Source organism: Hibiscus syriacus, unplaced genomic scaffold (assembly GCF_006381635.1).
Source record: "Hibiscus syriacus cultivar Baekdansim isolate YM2019G1 unplaced genomic scaffold, ASM638163v2 tig00016850_pilon, whole genome shotgun sequence".
Classification (NCBI taxonomy): Eukaryota; Viridiplantae; Streptophyta; class Magnoliopsida; order Malvales; family Malvaceae; genus Hibiscus; species Hibiscus syriacus.
The window spans coordinates 74,561-97,482 of record NW_024062394.1 but is presented as its reverse complement, the minus strand read 5'-3'; the positions used below and the strand labels follow the sequence as shown (position 1 = coordinate 97,482).

The 22,922-nt window shown below is 35.6% G+C and overlaps 1 protein-coding gene across 1 annotated transcript; it reads left to right on the top strand.

The window, feature by feature from the left end:
* The first annotated feature begins 1,834 nt into the window (after positions 1-1,834).
* Positions 1,835-22,922, top strand: LOC120208677 (protein N-terminal glutamine amidohydrolase). Its single transcript, XM_039207894.1, has 6 exons — positions 1,835-1,934; positions 2,043-2,148; positions 2,706-2,783; positions 2,911-3,038; positions 3,909-4,033; positions 22,604-22,922. Exons 1-6 carry the CDS (start codon positions 1,864-1,866, stop codon positions 22,759-22,761), a joined length of 666 nt encoding a protein of 221 aa, XP_039063825.1. The 5' UTR covers positions 1,835-1,863; the 3' UTR covers positions 22,762-22,922.

Here is a 22,922-nt window from a genome sequence, read left to right as displayed (position 1 = left end):
CAAAGACTGAGATCTATACTTGTGGGGTAAATAATGGAGTTTTAGAGCAGATTAAGAGAGCCACTGGGTTTCGAATTGGTCATCTCCCAGTCAGATATTTTGGGGTGCCTCTAGTAACTCGCAAGCTCTCTAGAACAGATTGTTCTGCCCTTATAGAGAAAATCAGGGACAAGCTGAGGAAGTGGTCAAGCAGAAAGCTAAGCTTTGGTGGCAGGTTGCAGCTTATCAAGGCAGTTTTGTTTAGTGTTTTTAACTACTGGAGCAGGCAGCTTATACTGCCAAAGGGTGTGATTCAGGATATTGAACGGTTGTGCATGCGTTTCTTTTGGAAAGGAAGTGATTCCTCGGCTAGGGGTGCTAGAGTCAGTTGGTCTCAAATCTGTTCCCTGAGATCGGAGGGAGGCTTAGGTCTTCGAAGTCTGATTGGTTGGAATAAGACCTGCTGTCTTATGCTTGTCAAGAGCATCTTAGCTGATGAGGGCTCTTTGTGGATAGCATGGATCAAAGCTTATTGCTTCAAACATAAGAATTACTGGAGTGTTGATCATAAGCCTCATTTCAGTTGGATTCTCAGAAAACTAATTAAGTTGCGAGAAGAGGCTAGTGTTCTTTTTGCTGCTCCTGTGGACTGGTCTCAGATTACAGGTGGGTGAATATGGGAAAGAATTCGGGACAGAGGTGAAAATGTTGATTGGCATCGGCTTGTTTGGTTTCCCTCTCATGTTCCTAAGTTCTCGTTGATCGCGTGGATGGCTATCCTTGACAGGCTGCCCACTAAGGACATGCTAGTTCGGTTTGGAGTGATGGCAGAGCCTGGTTGTAGGTTGTGTATGAGTGGGCTTGAATCCAGGAATCATCTGTTCTGGGATTGTGCTTATTCGAGTGCTATCTGGAACTCTCTCTTGCTTCCTTGTGGGTTGCAGTTACATGGATCTAGTTGGGAGGATCACCTTGGTTGGATGATTAATAACTGGAAAGGTAAGTCCCTGCTGATTCATGTTCTAAAATTAGCATGGACTGGATTCGTTTACTTTACTTGGGAGGAGCGGAATCATCGTATCTTTAGAGGTTTATCGCGTTCGACGGATTTAATTGTAAATATTATAAAAGAGGCAGTTAGAATTAAAATTGTATAGACATAGAATGAATAGAGTGGATAGTGTAAATAGACAACTTTGCATTGATTGGGGGCTTACATAACTGGTTGTAATTGTTTTCTTTGTAGCAGTTTCCTGCTTTCTTTGGATTAATAAAATTGATTATCCAAAAAAAAAATGAAACCATAAGAATAGATGAGTCAATAAATGCATAGTTTACCCAATTAATTTATTATTATTTTAATTAAATGATCAATTTATAACTTTTTCATAATTAAAGGATTTAAAAAAAATAAAGTACACAAATGGTCCTCCAACTATAGAATATTACTTTATTAAGTTTCGACTATTAAAAATTATAAAATGGTCATCTAACTATAGAATGTTGTTTTGTTAAGTCTCTCGACTATTAAAAGTTCAAAATAGTCACCCGACTATTCGTTATATTCCAAATTTATTCTTTCCCGTTTAAAGGTTGATGGTACTTTGAATTGAACGTTAAATTACTAACTGTGATACGATAAAATATGATCTCATAATCTAAAAAATTATTATATCTCAGTTATTATGTTAACGTTCAGCTAGGCAACCCTCATTTTTAACATAAAATCACGAGCTCAGAATACAATGAATAGTTAAATGACCATTTTTATAACTTTTAAAAATTGAAAGACAAAATAATACTCTATAACTAGAAGATCATTTGATCTTTTTTGCTTTAATAGAGAAATCAAAGCAGTAAATTTGTTACTACGGGAGAGTCGGAATGACGACGTCGGAATTGCATTTGCAGCCATCCTTGAAGGCTTCCGACTTCGATCACACTACTTTTTACTGGTTTTTTTTTCTTCTTTCTTTTCCTCTTTATCTTTTGCTTTCCTTACTCAGCTCTTTCGTTGTTTAGTGAATCTATCCCTGAATTATATCAACTGGGTGTGTTTCCAGTGAGGAAAACGTGTATTTCCTTTGCAAGAAACTTTGTTCATCCGGGATAGCCGATGCTCAAGGATCTGATATTTTTGTCGTTTTCATCTCCAATGACAATAAACAGGCATGTATATATTTACCCCAATTTTATTACCCTTTTCGCTTCTTTGGAACTGCTTTGTCCAATTGAGATATTAGGTTTTTCTCTCTCTTAGAAATATGCTTGAATTTTGCATTATTGGATGTTCAAAGTTGTAGTGAACTGCCTGTAAAGTGTATTCCTATAAATAATACATTTTGTGAATTGGGGGGTTTCCTTTCTTTTTAGAGAGTCTCCAAATTTCACATCATAGCATGTTAAAATGTTCGAGTTCTTTTACTTTATTCTTCCTTTGAAAAGAAAAAATGAGATTATACGTTGGATGATGTATTACTGAAATACTAAAGTGTGTTATTGTAAACAGTGCATAGCGTTGAGCTTTTCCAATGTAAAGAATGCTTGTTTCTTTTATTTGAGAATTGGGGACATATATAGGATATGGGAATGATGAAGTGCTGCTTCTGTGAAATGATGGTCCTAGTGGCCTTTTTTTTATTGTTACAACTCTAATTCTAATTTGATTGTCTTGTGTATAGTTTTGGTGAAATGTTTTTCTTATGTTTTCTATGAAAACTTTGCAGATTCCACTTTGGCATCAAAAGGCTAGCAATAGAGCAGATGGTGTAATTCTCTGGGATTACCATGTTATTTGTGTTCAGGTGAGAGCCGAGCCTTCATAGTGTGATTTAATCTAGTAAATTTTGTTTTCATTCAAACGAGCTCTGGGATCATTTCATGAGTTTACTGTAATTCGTGATTGATTGCTTTTCCATTTTGCTTCTTTAGAGGAAGAAAGATGGTGATACTCATTTAGTATGGGACTTGGATTCAAGTCTTCCATTTCCTTGTCCTTTAGCTACCTATGTGTCTGAAACTTTCCGGCCATCTTTTCAGCTGTTTTCAGAGTTTCAGAGGTGAGGTAAATTTTAGTTTCCTGCTGCTAATGTTTGTAGAGGATACCCTTTCTTGTTCAATACTTGTATTTGACAGAACATTAGGTATATCGAGTTACTCGTCAATTTTTTTTCTTTTGCCTTCTTACCTAGATATAATCTGATGATGGAACTGTGAAATCTACTTCTTGTAAAACCTCCCGTGATTGATTTTTATCTTAAAATATTTGGTGTTACGAGTTAGGACAAAATGCTAAGATAGAATTTGAAGACACATATCACATAGTACATATGCAGTTTTAGGAGATTTTGGGGAAGCTCTTTATTATTTATTATGCTGTATACTTCCCTTTATGAATACATATGGCATCTGCTAAAGGAGGCTGTCAATCATTCCTGCAGTGTTTAGGTTGAAATTCAACTTTAACATTAAATTTAAGAATGCTGATATCTCTAAGCTGACCTTTGTGCCTCTGCTTGATATTATTTTGATCATTATAATTTTCATTGCAATATCATGTGCTTCCTGTAAATATATATTCTTCTAGTTTTATTTGAAACATCCAAGTCCTGATAGTCTTATCCAAACTCAACCTGTAATTAAAAACATTACCATTTGTTTGGTGTCTTGCATGTAGTTCTAGAAGCATTCTGGTGAGGCTTTATAGTTTTCATTTTCAAGTAATTGCACAATGTTGGAGATTTTACAACATCATTTTGTTTCTACCCTTTTTTTCCATTTGCCTATTCTAAACAAGCACAGGAAAATTTGATGAATGATTAATGTCGTATGTTTACAGTCTAAGCATGAATTCGCGTAGTTATTGAGGAATTTCCTTTTTCTATGACCCTCATTAATCATTAGGTACTTGTATATATATATCATATCAGGTTTTTTCGGGTAGTGCATGCTCCTTTATTCCTTCGTCACTTTGCATCTGATAGAAGACACATGAAAGATTCTGAAGGGAACTGGACTGCTCAACCTCCTCCATATGAACCCATAGTTGCTGAAGGTACATGCTGGAAACTATATACCAAATATATACATATCAGTTATTTGTTTCATTCCCAATGGGTTAATACTGAGTAATTATCTAACTCAGAACTTATACATGAAGTCTATCTGGTTTAGAGCATGTAGAAGATTAGTCAATCTGAGAGTAATATGTTTTGTTCTCAGCTTATTCTTAAAGAGATAAGTTGTTTGTTGAGGCATTGCATCCGTTATGCTTCTTTTTTGTTCTTAGTCTTCTGTTTGTCTGTCTGAAGTTTATTATCTTCTTGTTTTGGTATTTCTAAATCCCTTTCTTTTGTTAAAGACTGCTTGTTAGGCAATGAAAAGTCTGTTTAAACTCTTTAACTTTTGTAGTCAACCGGAGGAAATTAATGGGGACTGGAAAGCGAGTTAAATATATAAACTGAGAATTCTGCTAGATTAGCTTTCTGTTCATACCAAAATAAACCCACTTTTATGGATCAGTCAAGGAAGAAAGATTTTTGCACCAAAATTCGTAATTTGTATAATGACTTGTACATGGACTGCATGGTTAATGGTGAAGATACTATTTTTTATCCATTTTATTATTATTATTATTAATATTAATATTATTATTATCATTATTATTATTATTATTATTATTATTATTATTATTAGTATTTATTATTATTATTAATATATATATTATTATTATTATTATTTAATAAATAATTACAACTGGACCGGCCCAGTTACAAGCCAACTAGAACCGGTCCAGCCAACCAAAAACCCTAAAACAATTAGTAAGGTTTCAGCTAGGGTTTCTAAACCCTAGCCACACCCAGCCGCCTCTGATGCTTCCAGATCCCAGCCGCCGCCTCACTGCCAAGTGGTCCAATGGCCCACTGCCGACGCCTCCGCCGCTGCCACGTCCCGAATGAAGGCTCCAGAAGATCAACACCGGCCGTCCACGCCAAGGCTACGGGGTGAGTCACCACTGGTAGTCCGGTGACTCACCAAAGCCCTCTCTTCGGACCGGTCCGATGACCGCACCGGTGGTGGCTATAAAAGCCACCACCCACCTGCAAGACAGAGAGGAGAGGACGAGACACAGAAAAAAAAAAAAAGGGGAGGAAGAACCGAGACAGCCAACAACAAGAAAAAAAAGAGGATACAACAACAACGAATAGCAACCACAGCAGTAAACCAAAGGAAAAGAGAAGAAGAAGACTTACCCTTGAAGCCTTTGTGGCCCTCGGAAGCCAAACGTTGCCAAACCGCCGTTTAAGAAGGTAGAACCCTTCGGTTTTGTTAGATTTACTCCGATTAGGAGTCTTTTAGGGAAAACAAAGACCGGAATCGGTCTTAGGGCATTTAGATCTACAATTTGGGGGTGTCTTTGGTGAATTCCGACCACCGTTACGGTGGCCGGCGGCGGTGGCCGGCGGCGGAGTACGGTGGCCTATGGCTGCCGGTTTCCCTCCGGTGAGGGAAACCTAGAGAGAGGCGAGAGAGAAATCTCTCTCTCAGTTTGAGAGAGAGAAGAAAGAAAGGAGAAATGAGATGCTGGCCCGAAGGGCCAGCCAACCTAGGGTATTTATACCCTCTCTTAAACGGCGTCGTTTAAGGGAGGACCTGTGCGTAATTATAGAAAGGTTAAATCCTTTCCGCAGTCCTCTAAATTTGTAAACTTTATATTTTAGTCACTGAACCTAATTTTAGATCTTTATAATTTGGTTCTTTAATTTGGATTTATTTATTTAGTCCTTTCTATTAATAATATATTTAGGATAAATACGTATTTAATCCTTTAATTTTAATAAATAATATTTTAATCCCTAGCTTATATTTTTAATTTATTTGAATCTAATATCCGAATTTTAGATGATTTTATTTTAGTCACTAAATAAATAAAAAAAAAAATAACATATTTAATCCCTATAGTTTTGATTAATTATGAATTAATTTTATTTTTACTGCAATTTAGTCATTTATTTTATATGTTTAATTTATTTTATTGTTTTTAAATATATTGTTTTAATAGAATTATTCTTTTATTATATCGTTAAATATTTTGATATATATTCAAAATATATATAATAAATATTAACTTTTAAATATTTATTTTTAATAATATCGAAGAAAAGGACAGTCTTAATACAACTGGATGTCCTATTCTGATATTTTAAAATTAAACAATATTATTTAAATTAATATTTATCAATATCAAAGAAAAAGAGCTGTCTTAAGGCACCTAGAAGTTCTTTTCGGATATTTTTAAATAAAAAATATTTTTTATATAATTTTGAAATAATAGAATTATAAATTAAATATATTTTGAATTTTTAAATTTTTAATACTAGAGACAATTTATAATTAAAAGTACCAATTTTGGGCGTTGTAGGGGTGCTAATCCTTCCCTAAACGTAACCGACCACGAATCCCTTTTATTATTAAAAAGAACGAATTTTTGGTTATAAAACGCAGATCAGTTCATCTTTTAAATATTGTTTTCTTAAAATCTCTTTTAAAAGATAATTTTTAGGTATTCGACCTACCTGACTCAAAAAGGCCGATGGCGACTCACAAATTATTTTCAAAATTATTTATTAACATTAATTTCCCCGCCAAAATTTAATATTTCGTGCCCGGACGAAAACCGGTTACGACAGCTTGGCGACTCTGCTGGGGACGGTCAAACTTTTAAAAATCAATTATAAATTGTCTCTATAAAATAAAAATTAAAAATTCATATATTTAATTTCTAATTTTATCTTTGCAAAATTTTTATATTTACTTATTTTCATAATATTTATCTGTTTTATTTGTATATGCAAGTATTTTATTTCAGTATTTATTTTTATGTCAAAAGTTTAACATTTCTCCTCACACACAACACTTGCATTGCATAACATAAAGCTCTATAATTGAGTTGTCCCTTTTAAGTGAAAGTGAAAGCAACGTCTTCGTGAGAATTTATTCTCCGTGTCAGACCTAGCAAGTAACTTTCGGGGTTCATATGCTCTCTGTCTTCGTGAGAATTTATTCTCCGTGTCAGGCATAGAGAAATGTATCCCCTCGAATTGAACTCGATTCACTTTAGTCTGTAATGGACTAGGATCGAGGGTTAGCAACCCAAGGGGGCACTAACAAGGACAATTCGGGTACCTTTACTCCTAGTTCTGAAACCCTGCATATAAAAAAACCTTAGAAACTCTTCCAATCAGAAGTCATGCCGAAATTTTGTCCAAAATAGGTGTACACACAGGAGAAATGAATTATGTCTTTCCTGTTAATTTATTTTACATGTTTATTTAAATTATTTAGAAAAGCATGTTTAAATTAAATAAAACTGTTATTATCCTTTAAACTAACTTATTTTTTTTGTGTTCATTATTTTTCTGTTTGCATTGCATCATACAGGATAAAAGACATTGATCCTTGTGTTAATAGTCTCATTGGAAACCTTCATCCATGGATAAAAGGGTTCAAGTCAAGTAATTCTGAACTCAGAAGTAAGACAGTGGGCTGAGGATTTACAAAGACAAGAAGGAGATAGTCTGCAGGATGATTATGTATCTGACTTGGCCAGTTATGCTTCAGTTTCACTAAAAAGAAATGATATGCAAGATTTGCGAAGCATTTGGGAAAGTTGGGATTCAAACAAAAAATTGCAGTTTTATCAGACTTACGGAGACATCCCATATCTGCTCTATGTAGAAGTTGATGATGAATTACTCCGAGCCCTAGTTCAATTCTGGAATTCAGGGTACAATTGCTTCACTCTCAATAAAGAGGATTTGGTCCCTACTATTGAAGAATACACAACTTTGCTACATATAGATGGGGCTTTGGAGAATCGAATCTATTCAAAGTCAATTAAAACTCAACCCTTTCGAGTTAAATTAGCAAAGATTGCTGGGGTACGAGAAGAATGGGTAGCATCCCGTACAAAACAAAAAGGCGAAAGCGAAGGCATTGCTTGGACCAACATCAGAGAGCTTATTCAGAGTCATCCAGACGCTAAAGTACGATTCGATCTATTTGCTCTGGGTATATATGGTATGGTCATCTTCCCAAAAGCATTGGGATATATTGAAGCTGCAGTAGTAGACTTGTTTGAACAACTGCCAAAGAAGATTAACCCTGTTTCTGCCATCCTAGCAGAGACCTTCAGATCGTTAAATGCTTGCAGAAGGCTAGGAGGTGGACGATTCTCAGGGTGTACCCAGTTGTTATATGTTTGGATCCGTAGTCATTTCTGGAGGACGGAAAAGGTTTCATACCGACGCTTCAATACGGATTACTCACCATTAAAAGAATTTCTAGAGCAGGAATGGCCGAAAGAAATTAAGAAGGATATGTGGATTAATGCCTTTTCTGCAAAGCAATGACGTTGTTTGGCGAGCCCCGTGGCAAGGGAATTCATTTACAGATGTGGTGATTACAACTGGATAATGCTGCTCGGATTATGGGGAGGAATTGGATATGCTCCACTTCTGGTTATAAGACAATATGAAGGTCGTCAATTTATACCTGTCACTGCTGGACTACAGTCATCTGAGTTTGCATTCCACAGCAAAAATTATAAAAGAAACATCATGGAAGCCGTTACAGCTTGGAAAACAACTTTTTGTATCCGAGCTAAAGCAGCAAAAGAAATGCTAACTCCTGATTATGAAGAATGGAGATTTGTCAGAAAAAATGAAAATATTCCTTTACCAGATCAAAATGAGGATATTTCTATGGATGATCACATCAAGGTGGTTCCATCAGAGATTGAAATCCTGAGAGCTGAGTTTGAAGCAGAAAGAGATGGTTGGACGAAAGAGTTAGAGCAAATGAGACAAGATAAAGCTATGTTGGGTGTTGACATTGACTTTCATTCGTCACAATGTGCAATGTTGAGAAAAGATAAAGAAAAAGGTGAGGATGAGTACAGAGCCTTACAGAAAGATTACCAGGAGTTATATAAATCTCGAAAAGCATCAGGACCTAGCCAATCGACGGTACAGATGACCAGAGAATTGAACATCGAGAAAAGACGAGTTGAAGATCTGAAAGAAAAGAATAGTCGTCTACTCAAAAGCCTGGAAAAAGGAAAGCAAAAAATGAAAGATTTCGAGGTTGACAGAAGAGAGTGAATTATAAAACACAAGGCTGAACACCGCGAGATCATGAATGAAATGCAAAGAGAAAGGGATCGAGCCAAAGATTTAGAAGAGATGAAGAATGACATCTTTGTTAAATTTGAAGGCGAGAAAAATAGCATGTTCAAGGAACATTAGAGATCTTGAAAAAATTCTGCACAATTGCCAAGTCAGAATCACTGAGTTAGAACAAACTCTTGAAGGAACAACTGAACAATGGCAAAAGTCAACTGAGTTCTATGTCGAAAGAAGTGAAGAAAGAAGCAATATGGTGTTCGAGGCCATGGTGCAAATGAGCGAGGTTGCCAGATATGTTGGGGAACTAGCTGTTGAAGCCGAAATAATTGAGCATCACGTTGATCCAGTTTCTAAGTGTGGAAAGAAGGTGTCATGGTTAATGAAAGAAATTATAGAGCTTAATAGGAAAGCTATGCCTTATCTGTAGTTCTGAACTATTATAAAGAAACTTTTGTATGCCGATGAAAGTTGTTCTATGACAGTTAACTTTTTGGGATCAATGTTTTTTTCATACATGCATTTTGCATACATTCATCATTCATTTCATAATTTTCGCTATGAATTATTATTTTATTTATTAAGTTAAAATTCATTAATTAAAATTTGAAAAAAATAATATTAAAAGATTTTTCAATCGCAGTTACTCTGGCCAAAAGAGAAATACTACATCACTACGGTACTAGACAAGCCACTAAGAGAATTATGGAGGATAAAATACAGCGTATTGAGGAACAGCATCATAAAGAACAAGAAGAAATGAAAATGAAGCTGGAAAAAATTGAAGCCAGCATTGCAAATTCACAGGACAGTATGATGAAGAAGATAGAGGACATGTTTAAAAGGCAGGCTATCAGTGGAAAAATGCATGAAAATCCTGTGTCTTTTGACCAAGAACCCATATATCCTCTAGGTTTTCCACCAGAATCAATTTATCACTCTGGTACTACCCCTATACAAATCAATGCTCGTACATTTGCATTACAAGAAGTCAAATCACATGAAGATCAACAAGTGGATCCTGCATCTTCAAGCAAAAATCCACTTATATCAGATGAGAAAATAGGGGATCTTAATACTGATCAGTTGATCCCAGATTTGAATGAGCTAAATGAGAAAGAAAAAATAAATGAAGAACTGACCAGACAGATCAAGAGCTTAGAAGAACGAATGAAATCCGTGGAAATAACTGAATCATTCTATGGATTTGATGCTAGTGAGTTAAGTTTGGTTCCAGACCTAATCCTCCCTATCAAGTTCAAAGCTCCCGAATTTGATAAATATAACGGTACTACATGCCCTTCATCCCACATTACTATGTTTTGTCGAAGAATGGCAGGATATGTGAAGGACGAGAAATTGTTAATTCACTGCTTCCAGGATAGTTTGACAGGACCGGCTTTAAAATGGTATACTCAATTGACCAAAGCTAACATTAGATCCTGGAAAGATTTGGCTAAAGCATTTTTAGAGCAGTATCGCCATGTGACAGACATGGTCCCTGATAGATGGACTCTCCAAAACTTGGAGAAAAAGAATAATGAAACATTCAGACAGTATGCCCAGAGATGGCGTGACACTGCGGCTCAAGTTCAACCACCTTTGTCAGAAAAAGAGGCCACAGTTATGTTTGTCCATACATTGAAGGCCCCTTATTTAAATCATCTAATGGGGAATGCAACCAGAAATTTTGCAGATTTGGTCATTTCTGGAGAATTAATTGAAAATGTCTTGAAAAGTGGCAAGATTGAATCAAATGATGGGTCTAGTTCCAAAAGACCTACATACCGGAAAAAGGAGAATGAGGTCAACAATGCCAATTCTTACAGCAAAGATTCATCGAAAAGTGTTACAATAACCCAGCCAAGGGTTAAGAAAGAGGAAACAAACACTAATCGAGCAGAGTCCAGAGGATCTCGAAAGGAAAATGAAAGGTTGTCTTTTACACCTTTACCAGTACCATATGCAGAGATCTATGATTCGCTGTTAAAAGCAGATGTTATAAGGCCCTATCCTTTGGTTCCCATGCAACCACCATTCCCTCCTTGGTATGATACAAAGGCACACTGTGTTTACCATGAAGGAATTACAGGACATTCTATTGAAAACTGTCTAGCATTCAAAAGGGTGGTTCAAAATTTGATCAACACTGGGAAGTTGGAATTTAATACACCATCCGCATCAAGTCATCCATTGCCAAATCATGGAGATAAAAACGTGAATGCAATTCAGGAAGAGAACAGAAAGAAAGCAAAGACTGACATTTCTGAAATTAAATCTCCGTTCGTTTGGATATTCCAACAACTTTCTTTAGCCAGTATAATTCCACAACAATTCATGCCAAAGCAGAATGAAGGCAAGAATTATTGTGAATATCATCAGGAGAAAGGGCATAAAATTCAACTATGTCCTGAGTTTAGAAATTTGGTGCAAAAATTGATGAACAACAGAGAAATAGAATTCTTTGAAGAAGAACCCGGGAAAAAAGAAGATTATGTTTGCTCATCAGAGGATTCTAAACCAAATCAAAGAATAAATGATCCTGTGATCATTAATGTGAAATCATCCACGGTGATTCCGGCACCAATAAGGCCAAAAGTAGTCATTACCACTCCTCTACCATTTCCATACAAAGATACCCGCAGGGTACCTTGGAATTATACTACCCATGTTTCAATGGTAGGAGGATCTGATTCTCTAACAGAAGAGAAAAAACAGAGTTTGAGTACAACATCGACATCTGAAGCAGTGAGCGAAGTCGGTTTCTTTACGAGAAGTGGGAGATGTTACTCTCCCGAAACATCTAATGCTTCAGAACAAGTGAAAGCAAAAGGAAAAGCTGTGGCAATACCTCAGAAGGTATTTGAGGATGAATCCCTTCCAGCATTCAATAAACCTGTGACAGAAAAACAAGCTCAAGAATTTTTGAAATTCTTAAAACATAGTGAGTATAGTGTGGTTGAACAACTACACAAACAACAAGCGAGAATTTCTATTCTTGATCTTTTGATGAATTCAGAAGCGCATAGAAATGCTTTGATGAAAATCCTCAATCAAACATTTATCCCCGAAGATATATCCCTCAATAAACTTGACAGAATTGTGGGACATATAGCCGCTGACAATTACATAACGTTCACAGATGATGAAATACCAGAAGGCGGAATGGGGTCAGTAAAAGCTTTAAACATCACGACACATTGTCATGGTCATGTGTTGCCAGGAGTATTGATTGACAATGGGTCTGCCCTCAATTTGATGCCTCTAGTTACACTTCAAAGAATGCCTCTGGATCAATCACACATGAAGAGTTATCAGAATGTAGTACGAGCATTTGATGGTACTCAAAAAGAAGTGCTTGGGAAAATGGAAATACCTTTGTTAATCGGACCAGTCGTGTACAATATTGACTTTGTGGTAATGGACATCCACCCCACATATAATTGTCTATTAGGGAGGCCATGGATTCATTCGGCAGGAGCCGTTCCTTCTTCATTACATCAGAAATTGAAATTTGTTGTTGATGGACAACTCATATGCATCAGTGCTGAAGAAGAAATCATTGCGTCTGTAACAAGCGATGTTCCATATATCGACACCAATGATGAGGCTCTTGAATGCTCTTTTCGAGCTCTTGAATTTGTAAATACAACTTTTGTTGCAGAAGGAAGGAAAATTCCATATCCCAGATTGTCTGATTGCACCAAGATGACGGTACAACAAACTTTAGGCATCGGAGCTAAAACTGGGAGAGGTATAGGAAAGAATCTTCAAGGGATTTCAGTTCCTATCAGTATAAAGATGAAAAAAGACCGTTTTGGGCTGGGGTTTAAGCCCAATCTTCAGCAAAAGAATAAAGAGATGAAAAGAAGATGTGAAGACAGAAAGGCAAAATTGAAAGGAGGAGAAATCCTTTGGAAACACATGTCTTTCCCACAGTTGAGGACAACATTCAGATCAGGGGGAACAATTAATGTGGAACAGCAACTTGTTGAAGCCTTTAAAGAAGAAAAGTTGACGAAAGATCAAAACATAGTTGAAAAAGCTATGAATGGATTATTTATCAACATGATCACGAACGACAACAAGACTGGCAAGTACTTGGATATGATTCGACCATGCCTTCCTGGAGAAACACTCTCCAATTGGACCGCTGAAGATCTTCCTATAGTTTTTAATATTAATGCAGAGTAATATTCAGAACTAATCTTTATGTTTAGCTCAAAAATATGAAAACTTTTTGTTATCTTGTAAAAGAAATTATGTTAAATATAAAGAACTTTCTTTAAAATTTTCAGATGGAAATCATTCTTTACATTTTCTTACATTTTTACATTTATTTATTTTCATAAATTTACTATATTCTTTCGGAAATTGCTCCGACTTAAATTTGCAGGTGTCACCGTGTTAATAACATGTTTATTCCTAGATTTAATCCAGTGATAAATTTAGAGCAGCCTATATGTCTGGAAGAAATCAATGGTTGTGAAGATGAACTAGAATGTGATGTTCCTACTGAACTATTAAGATTGGTAGAAAAAGAAGACAAACAAATTCTACCCCACAAAGAAGAGGTTGAGACAGTGAATTTGGGAACAGATGAAGACAGAAAAGAGGTGAAAATTGGTACCACTCTGACATTCCAGATAAAACAAGAATTGATAAATCTCCTTCAAGAGTTCAAAGATATATTTGCCTGGTCCTATCAAGATATGCCTGGTTTGAGCACAGATATAGTGATACACAAGCTTCCAATCAATCCAGAATATAAACCGGTCCAACAAAAGCTCAGAAGAATGAGGCCAGAAATGTTGTTGCAAATCAAAGAAGAAGTGATGAAACAAATCAATGCAGGTTTCCTACAGGCATCTAAATACCCAGAATGGGTAGCCAACATTGTTCCCGTACCAAGAAGAATGGGAAGGTTCGAATGTGTGTGGATTACAGGGATCTCAACAAAGCTAGTCCGAAAGATAGTTTTCCATTACCCCACTTAGATACATTGGTGGACAATACTGCAGGACACGCATGGTTTTCATTTATGGATGGTTTTTCAGGATATAATCAGATAAAAATGAATCCTGAAGACATGGAAAAAACAACATTTATAACCATGTGGGGCACATTCTGTTATAAAGTGATGCCATTTGGATTGAAAAATGCAGGGGCAACATATCAAAGAGCCATGGTAACTTTGTTTCATGACATGATGCACAAAGAGATTGAAGTATATGTAGATGACATGATTGCCAAATCCAGAACAGAAGAAGAACATATTCAAAATTTGAGAAAGCTTTTTCAGAGGTTGAGGAAGTATCAATTAAAGCTCAACCCCGCAAAATGCACTTTTGGGGTAACTTCTGGGAAACTTTTGGGATTTGTAGTCAGCAAAAAAGGAATTGAGATTGATCCAGATAAAGTAAAAGCAATTCAAGATCTTCCACCACCCAACACAAAAAAAGAAGTTCGAGGCTTTTTGGGAAGATTAAATTATATATCTCGGTTCATTTCTCAATTGACTGACAAATGTGATCCAGTGTTCAAATTACTTCGAAAGAACAATCCTGAAGTATGGAATGAAGAATGTCAAGAAACTTTGGATATTATTAAGAAATACTTATCCAATGCCCCAATTTTAGTATCACCGATGCCTGATAGACCATTAATTCTCTATTTGACGGTCTTCGAAAACTCGATGGGATGTGTACTAGGACAGCATGATGAATCAGGAAGGAAAGAAAAAGCTATTTATTATCTGAGCAAGAAATTTACCGATTGTGAAGTTCGATATCCACCAATACAAAAATTATGTTGTGCTTTGGTATGGACTACTCGAAGACTCAGACAATATATGTTATACCATAGTACTTGGTTGATATCAAAACTTGATCCTTTAAAGTTCTTAATGGAATCACCAGCTTTGACAGGCAGAATGGCTAGATGGCAGATGTTATTATCTGAGTTTGATATTGTATATGTCAACCAAAAAGCGATAAAAGGAAGTGTCATAACTGATTTCCTGGCCAGTCGTGTATCAAATGATTATCAGCCTTTGAACTTCAATTTTCCCGATGAAGATTTGTTATGCATATCCATGAATGAAGAAGTCAGAACAAATGATGAATTTGCAACTTGGAAGCTTTACTTTGACGGAGCATCTAATGCTTTGGGACGAGGAATCGGGGCAGTGTTAATTTCTCCTGAAAATGTTTATTATCCCTTTACAAGCAGACTGGAGTTCTTTTGTACCAATAATATGGCGGAATATGAAGCTTGTGTCATGGGATTGAAAGCAGCTATAGAAAGAAAAATCAAATTTCTCAAGATATATGGAGATTCATCGTTAGTGGTGTATCAATTGCGAGGAGAATGGGAAACAAAAGATCCCAAATTATTGGAATATCGAAATTTTACCCTCGAACTAGTAAAAGAATTTGAGAGAGTTACATTCAATTATCTCCCTCGAGAAGAAAATCAAATGGCAGATGCTTTGGCTACATTAGCTGCTATGTTTCAGGCAACTCAGAAGGTTGATATGATGCCAATCAAAATGCAAGTATATGAAATTCCTGCACATTGTTATAGTGTGGAAGAAGAGGTAGATGGTAAACCATGGTATCATGATATCCTGCAATATATCAAAAATCAAAGTTATCCACCAAATGCATCAGAAATTGATAAAAGAACTTTGAGAAGAATGGCTGCTGGATATTTTCTTGATGGAGAGATTATGTATAGAAGAAGCAATGATCAAATGCTATTGAGATGTTTAAACACCAGTGAAGCTCGAAACGTCATTGAAGAAGTACACAGTGGAATATGTGGAACACATGCAAATGGTCTTTCCATGGCCAGAAAAATAATGAGATATGGATACTATTGGGCTACTATGTACACAGATTGCATTGATTATGCTAGGAAATGTCATAAATGCCAAATATATGCAGACAAGATTCATGTACCCCCATCTCCTCTACATGTAATGACAGCACCCTGGCCATTTTCTATGTGGGGAATAGATGTCATTGGGGCAATCACACCAAAAGCATCAAATGGACATTGCTTCATCCTTGTGGCAATTGATTATTTTACCAAATGGGTTGAAGCTGCTTCATACACTAATATTAAGAGGTCCACAGTCTGCAAGTTCATAAAGAAAGAGATAGTTTGCCGGTATGGCCTACCAGAAAGGATCATTACAGATAATGCTCTGAACCTGAACAACAAAATGATGACCGAACTTTGTGCACAGTTCAAGATCAAACATGCAAATTCAGTGGCATATCGTCCAAAGATGAATGGGGCAGTTGAAGCAGCAAATAAGAACATCAAGAGAATCATTACAAAGACTACTGAAACTTACAAAGATTGGCACGAGAAGTTATCTTTTGCTCTATATGCATACCGAACTACTGTTCGAACATCTACTGGGGCAACACCGTTTTCTTTAGTCTACGGGATGGAAGCAGTCTTACCAATTGAAGTTGAGATTCCATCGCTCCGAATATTGAGAGAAACAAAATTGGATGAATCTGAATGGATCCAAGCTAGAGTTGATCAATTGAACCTTATTGAGGAGAAAAGATTGAAAGCTATTTGCCATGGACAGATGTATCAAAAACGGATGATGAAGTCTCATGACAAGAAAGTACATCCAAGAGAATTCCAAGAGGGTGATCTAGTACTAAAAAAGATCTTGCCTATACATAAAGATTTCCGTGGGAAATGGATGCCTAATTGGGAAGGACCATACGTTGTGAAAAAGGCCTTTTCCGGAGGAGCATTGATCTTGGCAGAAATGGATGGAAAAATTCTGAAAAATCCAATAAACTCAGATTCTGTCAAGAAATATTATGCTTGAAGAAAAGAAAGAAAAAAAAAATAAAAAAAAAATAAATAAATATAGAAAAAGAAAAAAGAAAAAAGGAGGGTCAAGGTGAAAACCCGCAAAGGGCATCTTGTAACCAAAGGAAGGATTTGAGTTGAAAACCTGAAAAGGTGGCTCCCATGCAGGTTGATATTAGGCATCTGGTAATTGAACTCTCTTAAGATTTTGACAGTTTGGAAGAAGCTTCACATCTACAAGCATTTTGACAACGTTTGAGATCTTCCAGACAAAGGCTTACATCATTACTCTAAATTGTGTCAATGTGATTAATTTAGAAATACTTATGCTTGTAATTTGTTGAGACATTTGAATTTTATTCTTATGATTGCCAGAACTTTGAATACAATTCTATCTATTTTAAGTTCAATTTATTGGAGATTCAATTTATTTTTGGAAATTCAATTTATTCTTTTCTATTGAATTAACATAATTTTGAAATAATTTAAAGATTTCTGAATATCACTTTATGTTAATACTTTTAAATACATGGAATACAAAGTAGGCAAATCATCACTATCTTAAAGCCATGAACATCAAGATTGTTACAAGTGGTGCTACCGACAATGTGGTCGAATCCGCTAAATCTACTCATCAATTGCTCCAACCGATCACCATTCAGTTCTTGCACATCTGTTTTCAAAACAGTAGAAGATGATCTTTGCAGTACTGATTCCAGCAAAAAGAAACAAGACATTGATATCACTAGGAAACATGTTTCTATACAAATCCTTGTGTAAGGTTTTTAGGAAACCTAGAAGCATTTCCACCTCATCAGGTTCAAGTGGAGTAACTTTATTCCTTCCAACCCATACTAGATTCCATTTTCAGCACTCATCAAGAACATACTTCTGGACACTCGAAGGTGGCTCATTGTCATAGGCTTCAAAAGCCTTACAGATCCTTTCTGTCAATTCAGCACTTCCTGAACATGTTTATAAACAATTCAACCTTTTATATGTGCTCAATAGCATCTTCTGGAAGTGTTCTTTGAGTTATCTGATCTGGTTGAACAGAACATAGCATCTTCTGGAAGTGTTCTTTGAGTTATCTGACCTGGTTGAACAGAACATAGCATCTTCTGGAAGTGTTCTTTGAGTTATCTGATCTGGTTGGACAGAACATAGCATCTTCTGGAAGTGTTCTTTGAGTTATCTGATCTGGTTAGAAGAACATAGCATCTTCTGGAAGTGTTCTTTGAGTTATCTGATCTGGTTAGAAGAACATAGCATCTTCTGGAAGTGTTCTTTGAGTTATCTGATCTGGTTGGACAGAACATAGCATCTTCTGGAAGTGTTCTTTGAGTTATCTGATCTGGTTGGACAGAACATAGCATCTTCTGGAAGTGTTCTTTGAGTTATCTGATCTGGTTGGACAGAATCAAGCATTGATTTAGAAGATAAAATTGCCAATAGCATCTTCTGGAAGTGTTCTTTGAGTTATTGATCCGAAGAAGTGCATCAGCAGCCTTAGTCATTTGAGCAGCACATATAAAATTTATCAATTTTACAATTGATGAATCTGGACCACATTTCTACATGGATATTGAAGTTTCAGCACTTGAGAATCCCATTTTTGTCAAGTATAACAGTTTATTTTCTTCATCAGAATCAGAATTCAAGATTTCTTGGTATTAAAAGAATTATCGATATCTGTGAAATCATCTTGAAAGGCCACTTCATAATCAGATGAGCTGTTATCAGAATCAACATGTTGCCTGAATGCAAGCTTTTTAAGAGCCTATACAATTGAGTTTTATTCTCAAGAAATTTTTGTGACATTATATCTACCTCTACATTTGTTAAAGAGGATAGATTTTATGATTTGAAGAAGAAAGATTTATTGGGTTTCTACAACTGAAGAAATACTCAGTTCACCAATCTGAAATCAAATAACTTAACATTCATGCATCATATTTTAGGTGTTTTACAAAAATAGATGCATTTTCATTCATTTTTATTCTTGTCGAATTGTTAACAGGAATTTCAAAAATTTTAGCAAAGACCTGAATCCATCATTTGGTGGATCAACATTACCAGAGAAGGTTCATAATGAGAAGAACTCATCTGAAGAAGGAAGAAGAAGTTCATAATGAGAAGAATTTGTTCAACCTTTTACCTGAATCCATCATTTGGTGGATCATCTCTTTCAGAGAAAGTTCATAATGAGAAGAACTCATCTGAAGAAGGAAGAAGAAGTTCATAATGAGAAGAACTTGTTCAACCTTTTACCTGAATCCATCATTTGGTGGATCAACATTTCCAGAGAAAGTTCATAATAAGAAGAACTCATCTGAAGAAGGAAGAAGAAGTTCATAATGAGAAGAATTTGTTCAACCTTTTACCTGAATCCATCATTTGGTGGATCATCTTTTCCAGAGAAAGTTCATAATGAGAAGAACTCATCTGAAGAAGGAAGAAGAAGTTCATAATGAGAAGAATTTGTTCAACCTTTTACCTGAATCCATCATTTGGTGGATCATCTTTTCCAGAGAAAGTTCATAATGAGAAGAACTCATCTGAAGAAGGAAGAAGAAGTTCATAATGAGAAGAATTTGTTCAACCTTTTACCTGAATCCATCATTTGGTGGATCATCTTTCCAGAGAAAGTTCATAATGAGAAGAACTCATCTGAAGAAGGAAGAAGAAGTTCATAATGAGAAGAATTTGTTCAACCTTTTACCTGAATCCATCATTTGGTGGATCATCTTTTCCAGAGAAAGTTCATAATGAGAAGAACTCATCTGAAGAAGGAAGAAGAAGTTCATAATGAGAAGAACTTGTTCAACCTTTTGCTTGAATCCATCATTTGGTGGATCATCTTTTCCAGAGAAAGTTCATAATGAGAAGAACTCATCTGAAGAAGGAAGAAGAAGTTCATAATGAGAAGAACTTGTTCAACTTTTTGTTTAAATTCATCATTTGATGGATCAACATGGCCAAAGAAAGTTCATGAATGAGAAGAACTCATCTGAAGAAGGAAGAATAAGTTCATAATGAGAAGAGCTTGTTCAACCTTTGTTTGATATCATCTGAAGAAAGAAGAGAAAGTTCATAATAAGAAGAACTCATCAAGAGTTTATTCAACCTTTTGAATGACTCTATCACAGAAAGGAGGTCATCATCATCCCCAGCAGAGAGTTCATAATAAGAAGAACTTATTTGGAGAGAGAGAAGAATTTACTCAATATCTCCATTATAATCAAAGTAAAGTCAAATGGATAAAAAATTTTATTATCTTTTCATCTTTGCCCTATTCTTGTTAACAAGAATGAGCAAGAGGGGCAGCTGAAGATACTATTTTTTATCCATTTTATTATTATTATTATTAATATTAATATTATTATTATCATTATTATTATTATTATTATTATTATTATTATTATTATTATTATTATATTAATATATATATTATTATTATTATTATTTAATAAATAATTACAACTGGACCGGCCCAGTTACAAGCCAACTAGAACCGGTCCAGCCAACCAAAAACCCTAAAACAATTAGTAAGGTTTCAGCTAGGGTTTCTAAACCCTAGCCACACCCAGCCGCCTCTGATGCTTCCAGATCCCAGCCGCCGCCTCACTGCCAAGTGGTCCAATGGCCCACTGCCGACGCCTCCGCCGCTGCCACGTCCCGAATGAAGGCTCCAGAAGATCAACACCGGCCGTCCACGCCAAGGCTACGGGGTGAGTCACCACTGGTAGTCCGGTGACTCACCAAAGCCCTCTCTTCGGACCGGTCCGATGACCGCACCGGTGGTGGCTATAAAAGCCACCACCCACCTGCAAGACAGAGAGGAGAGACAGGACGAGACACAGAAAAAAAAAAAAAGGGGAGGAAGAACCGAGACAGCCAACAACAAGAAAAAAAAGAGGATACAACAACAACGAATAGCAACCACAGCAGTAAACCAAAGGAAAAGAGAAGAAGAAGACTTACCCTTGAAGCCTTTGTGGCCCTCGGAAGCCAAACGTTGCCAAACCGCCGTTTAAGAAGGTAGAACCCTTCGGTTTTGTTTAGATTTACTCCGATTAGGAGTCTTTTAGGGAAAACAAAGACCGGAATCGGTCTTAGGGCATTTAGATCTACAATTTGGGGGTGTCTTTGGTGAATTCCGACCACCGTTACGGTGGCCGGCGGCGGTGGCCGGCGGCGGAGTACGGTGGCCTATGGCTGCCGGTTTCCCTCCGGTGAGGGAAACCTAGAGAGAGGCGAGAGAGAAATCTCTCTCTCAGTTTGAGAGAGAGAAGAAAGAAAGGAGAAATGAGATGCTGGCCCGAAGGGCCAGCCAACCTAGGGTATTTATACCCTCTCTTAAACGGCGTCGTTTAAGGGAGGACCTGTGCGTAATTATAGAAAGGTTAAATCCTTTCCGCAGTCCTCTAAATTTGTAAACTTTATATTTTAGTCACTGAACCTAATTTTAGATCTTTATAATTTGGTTCTTTAATTTTGGATTTATTTATTTTAGTCCTTTCTATTAAATAATATATTTAGGATAAATACGTATTTAATCCTTTAATTTTAATAAATAATATTTTAATCCCTAGCTTATATTTTTAATTTATTTGAATCTAATATCCGAATTTTAGATGATTTTATTTTAGTCACTAAATAAATAAAAATAAAAAATAACATATTTAATCCCTATAGTTTTGATTAATTATGAATTAATTTTATTTTTACTGCAATTTAGTCATTTATTTTATATGTTTTAATTTATTTTATTGTTTTTAAATATATTGTTTTAATAGAATTATTCTTTTATTATATCGTTAAATATTTTGATATATATTCATAAATATATATAATAAATATTAACTTTTAAATATTTATTTTTAATAATATCGAAGAAAAGGACAGTCTTAATACAACTGGATGTCCTATTCTGATATTTTAAAATTAAACAATATTATTTAAATTAATATTTATCAATATCAAAGAAAAAGAGCTGTCTTAAGGCACCTAGAAGTTCTTTTCGGATATTTTTAAATAAAAAATATTTTTTATATAATTTTGAAATAATAGAATTATAAATTAAATATATTTTTGAATTTTTAAAATTTTAATACTAGAGACAATTTATAATTAAAAAGTACCAATTTTGGGCGTTGTAGGGGTGCTAATCCTTCCCTAAACGTAACCGACCACGAATCCCTTTTATTATTAAAAAGAACGAATTTTTGGTTATAAAACGCAGATCAGTTCATCTTTTAAATATTGTTTTCTTAAAAACTCTTTTAAAAGATAATTTTTAGGTATTCGACCTACCTGACTCAAAAAGGCCGATGGCGACTCACAAATTATTTTCAAAATTATTTATTAACATTAATTTCCCCGCCAAAATTTAATATTTCGTGCCCGGACGAAAACCGGTTACGACAAATGGTATTCCGTACTTTCTCGTGCATAGCTACTGGTGTTGTCTGACATACTCTGTTGAGTGTTGATCAAGTTTTTGATGTAGGATTAATATGATTATTTGAAGCAATTTGTTTTAGGCTCTTACTTTAGAGTTTATTTAACTTGTTCTCGTGAATGTGCGTATCCAGATGGATCTGTGCACAATATGAACGAGTATATGGAGATTAATGCTGCTGATGTGGTAATAAATCTACCACAGGAATTGAATAGTGAAGTTCTTGGTCAAAAGCAGGGGATGGTAATTGGTGAAGCACAGCTTGAGGAATTATTTTCTCGGATTTCTTGATATGGTGGACACTTGTGCCTAAAACCTTAGAACTTGCATCTTTCGATGCAGAGCATTGGAACACTTAAAACAGCTGCTGTGCAAATTTGTTTCTGATGCTGTTATATATGTTGTTTGACACAAGCCTGCAAAATTGAAGGAAAACAACAGAATTAAAGCGA

What these genes read in the sequence shown, in the direction of transcription:
- LOC120208677 (XM_039207894.1), top strand. Translation starts at nt 1,864, where the DNA reads ATGACGACGTCGGAATTGCATTTGCAGCCATCCTTGAAGGCTTCCGAC. An exon ending in TCTCCAATGACAATAAACAG is followed by an intron (nt 2,149 to 2,705) that starts GCATGTATATAT and finishes AAAACTTTGCAG; the next exon opens with ATTCCACTTTGGCATCAAAA. An exon ending in CTGTTTTCAGAGTTTCAGAG is followed by an intron (nt 3,039 to 3,908) that starts GTGAGGTAAATT and finishes ATATCATATCAG; the next exon opens with GTTTTTTCGGGTAGTGCATG.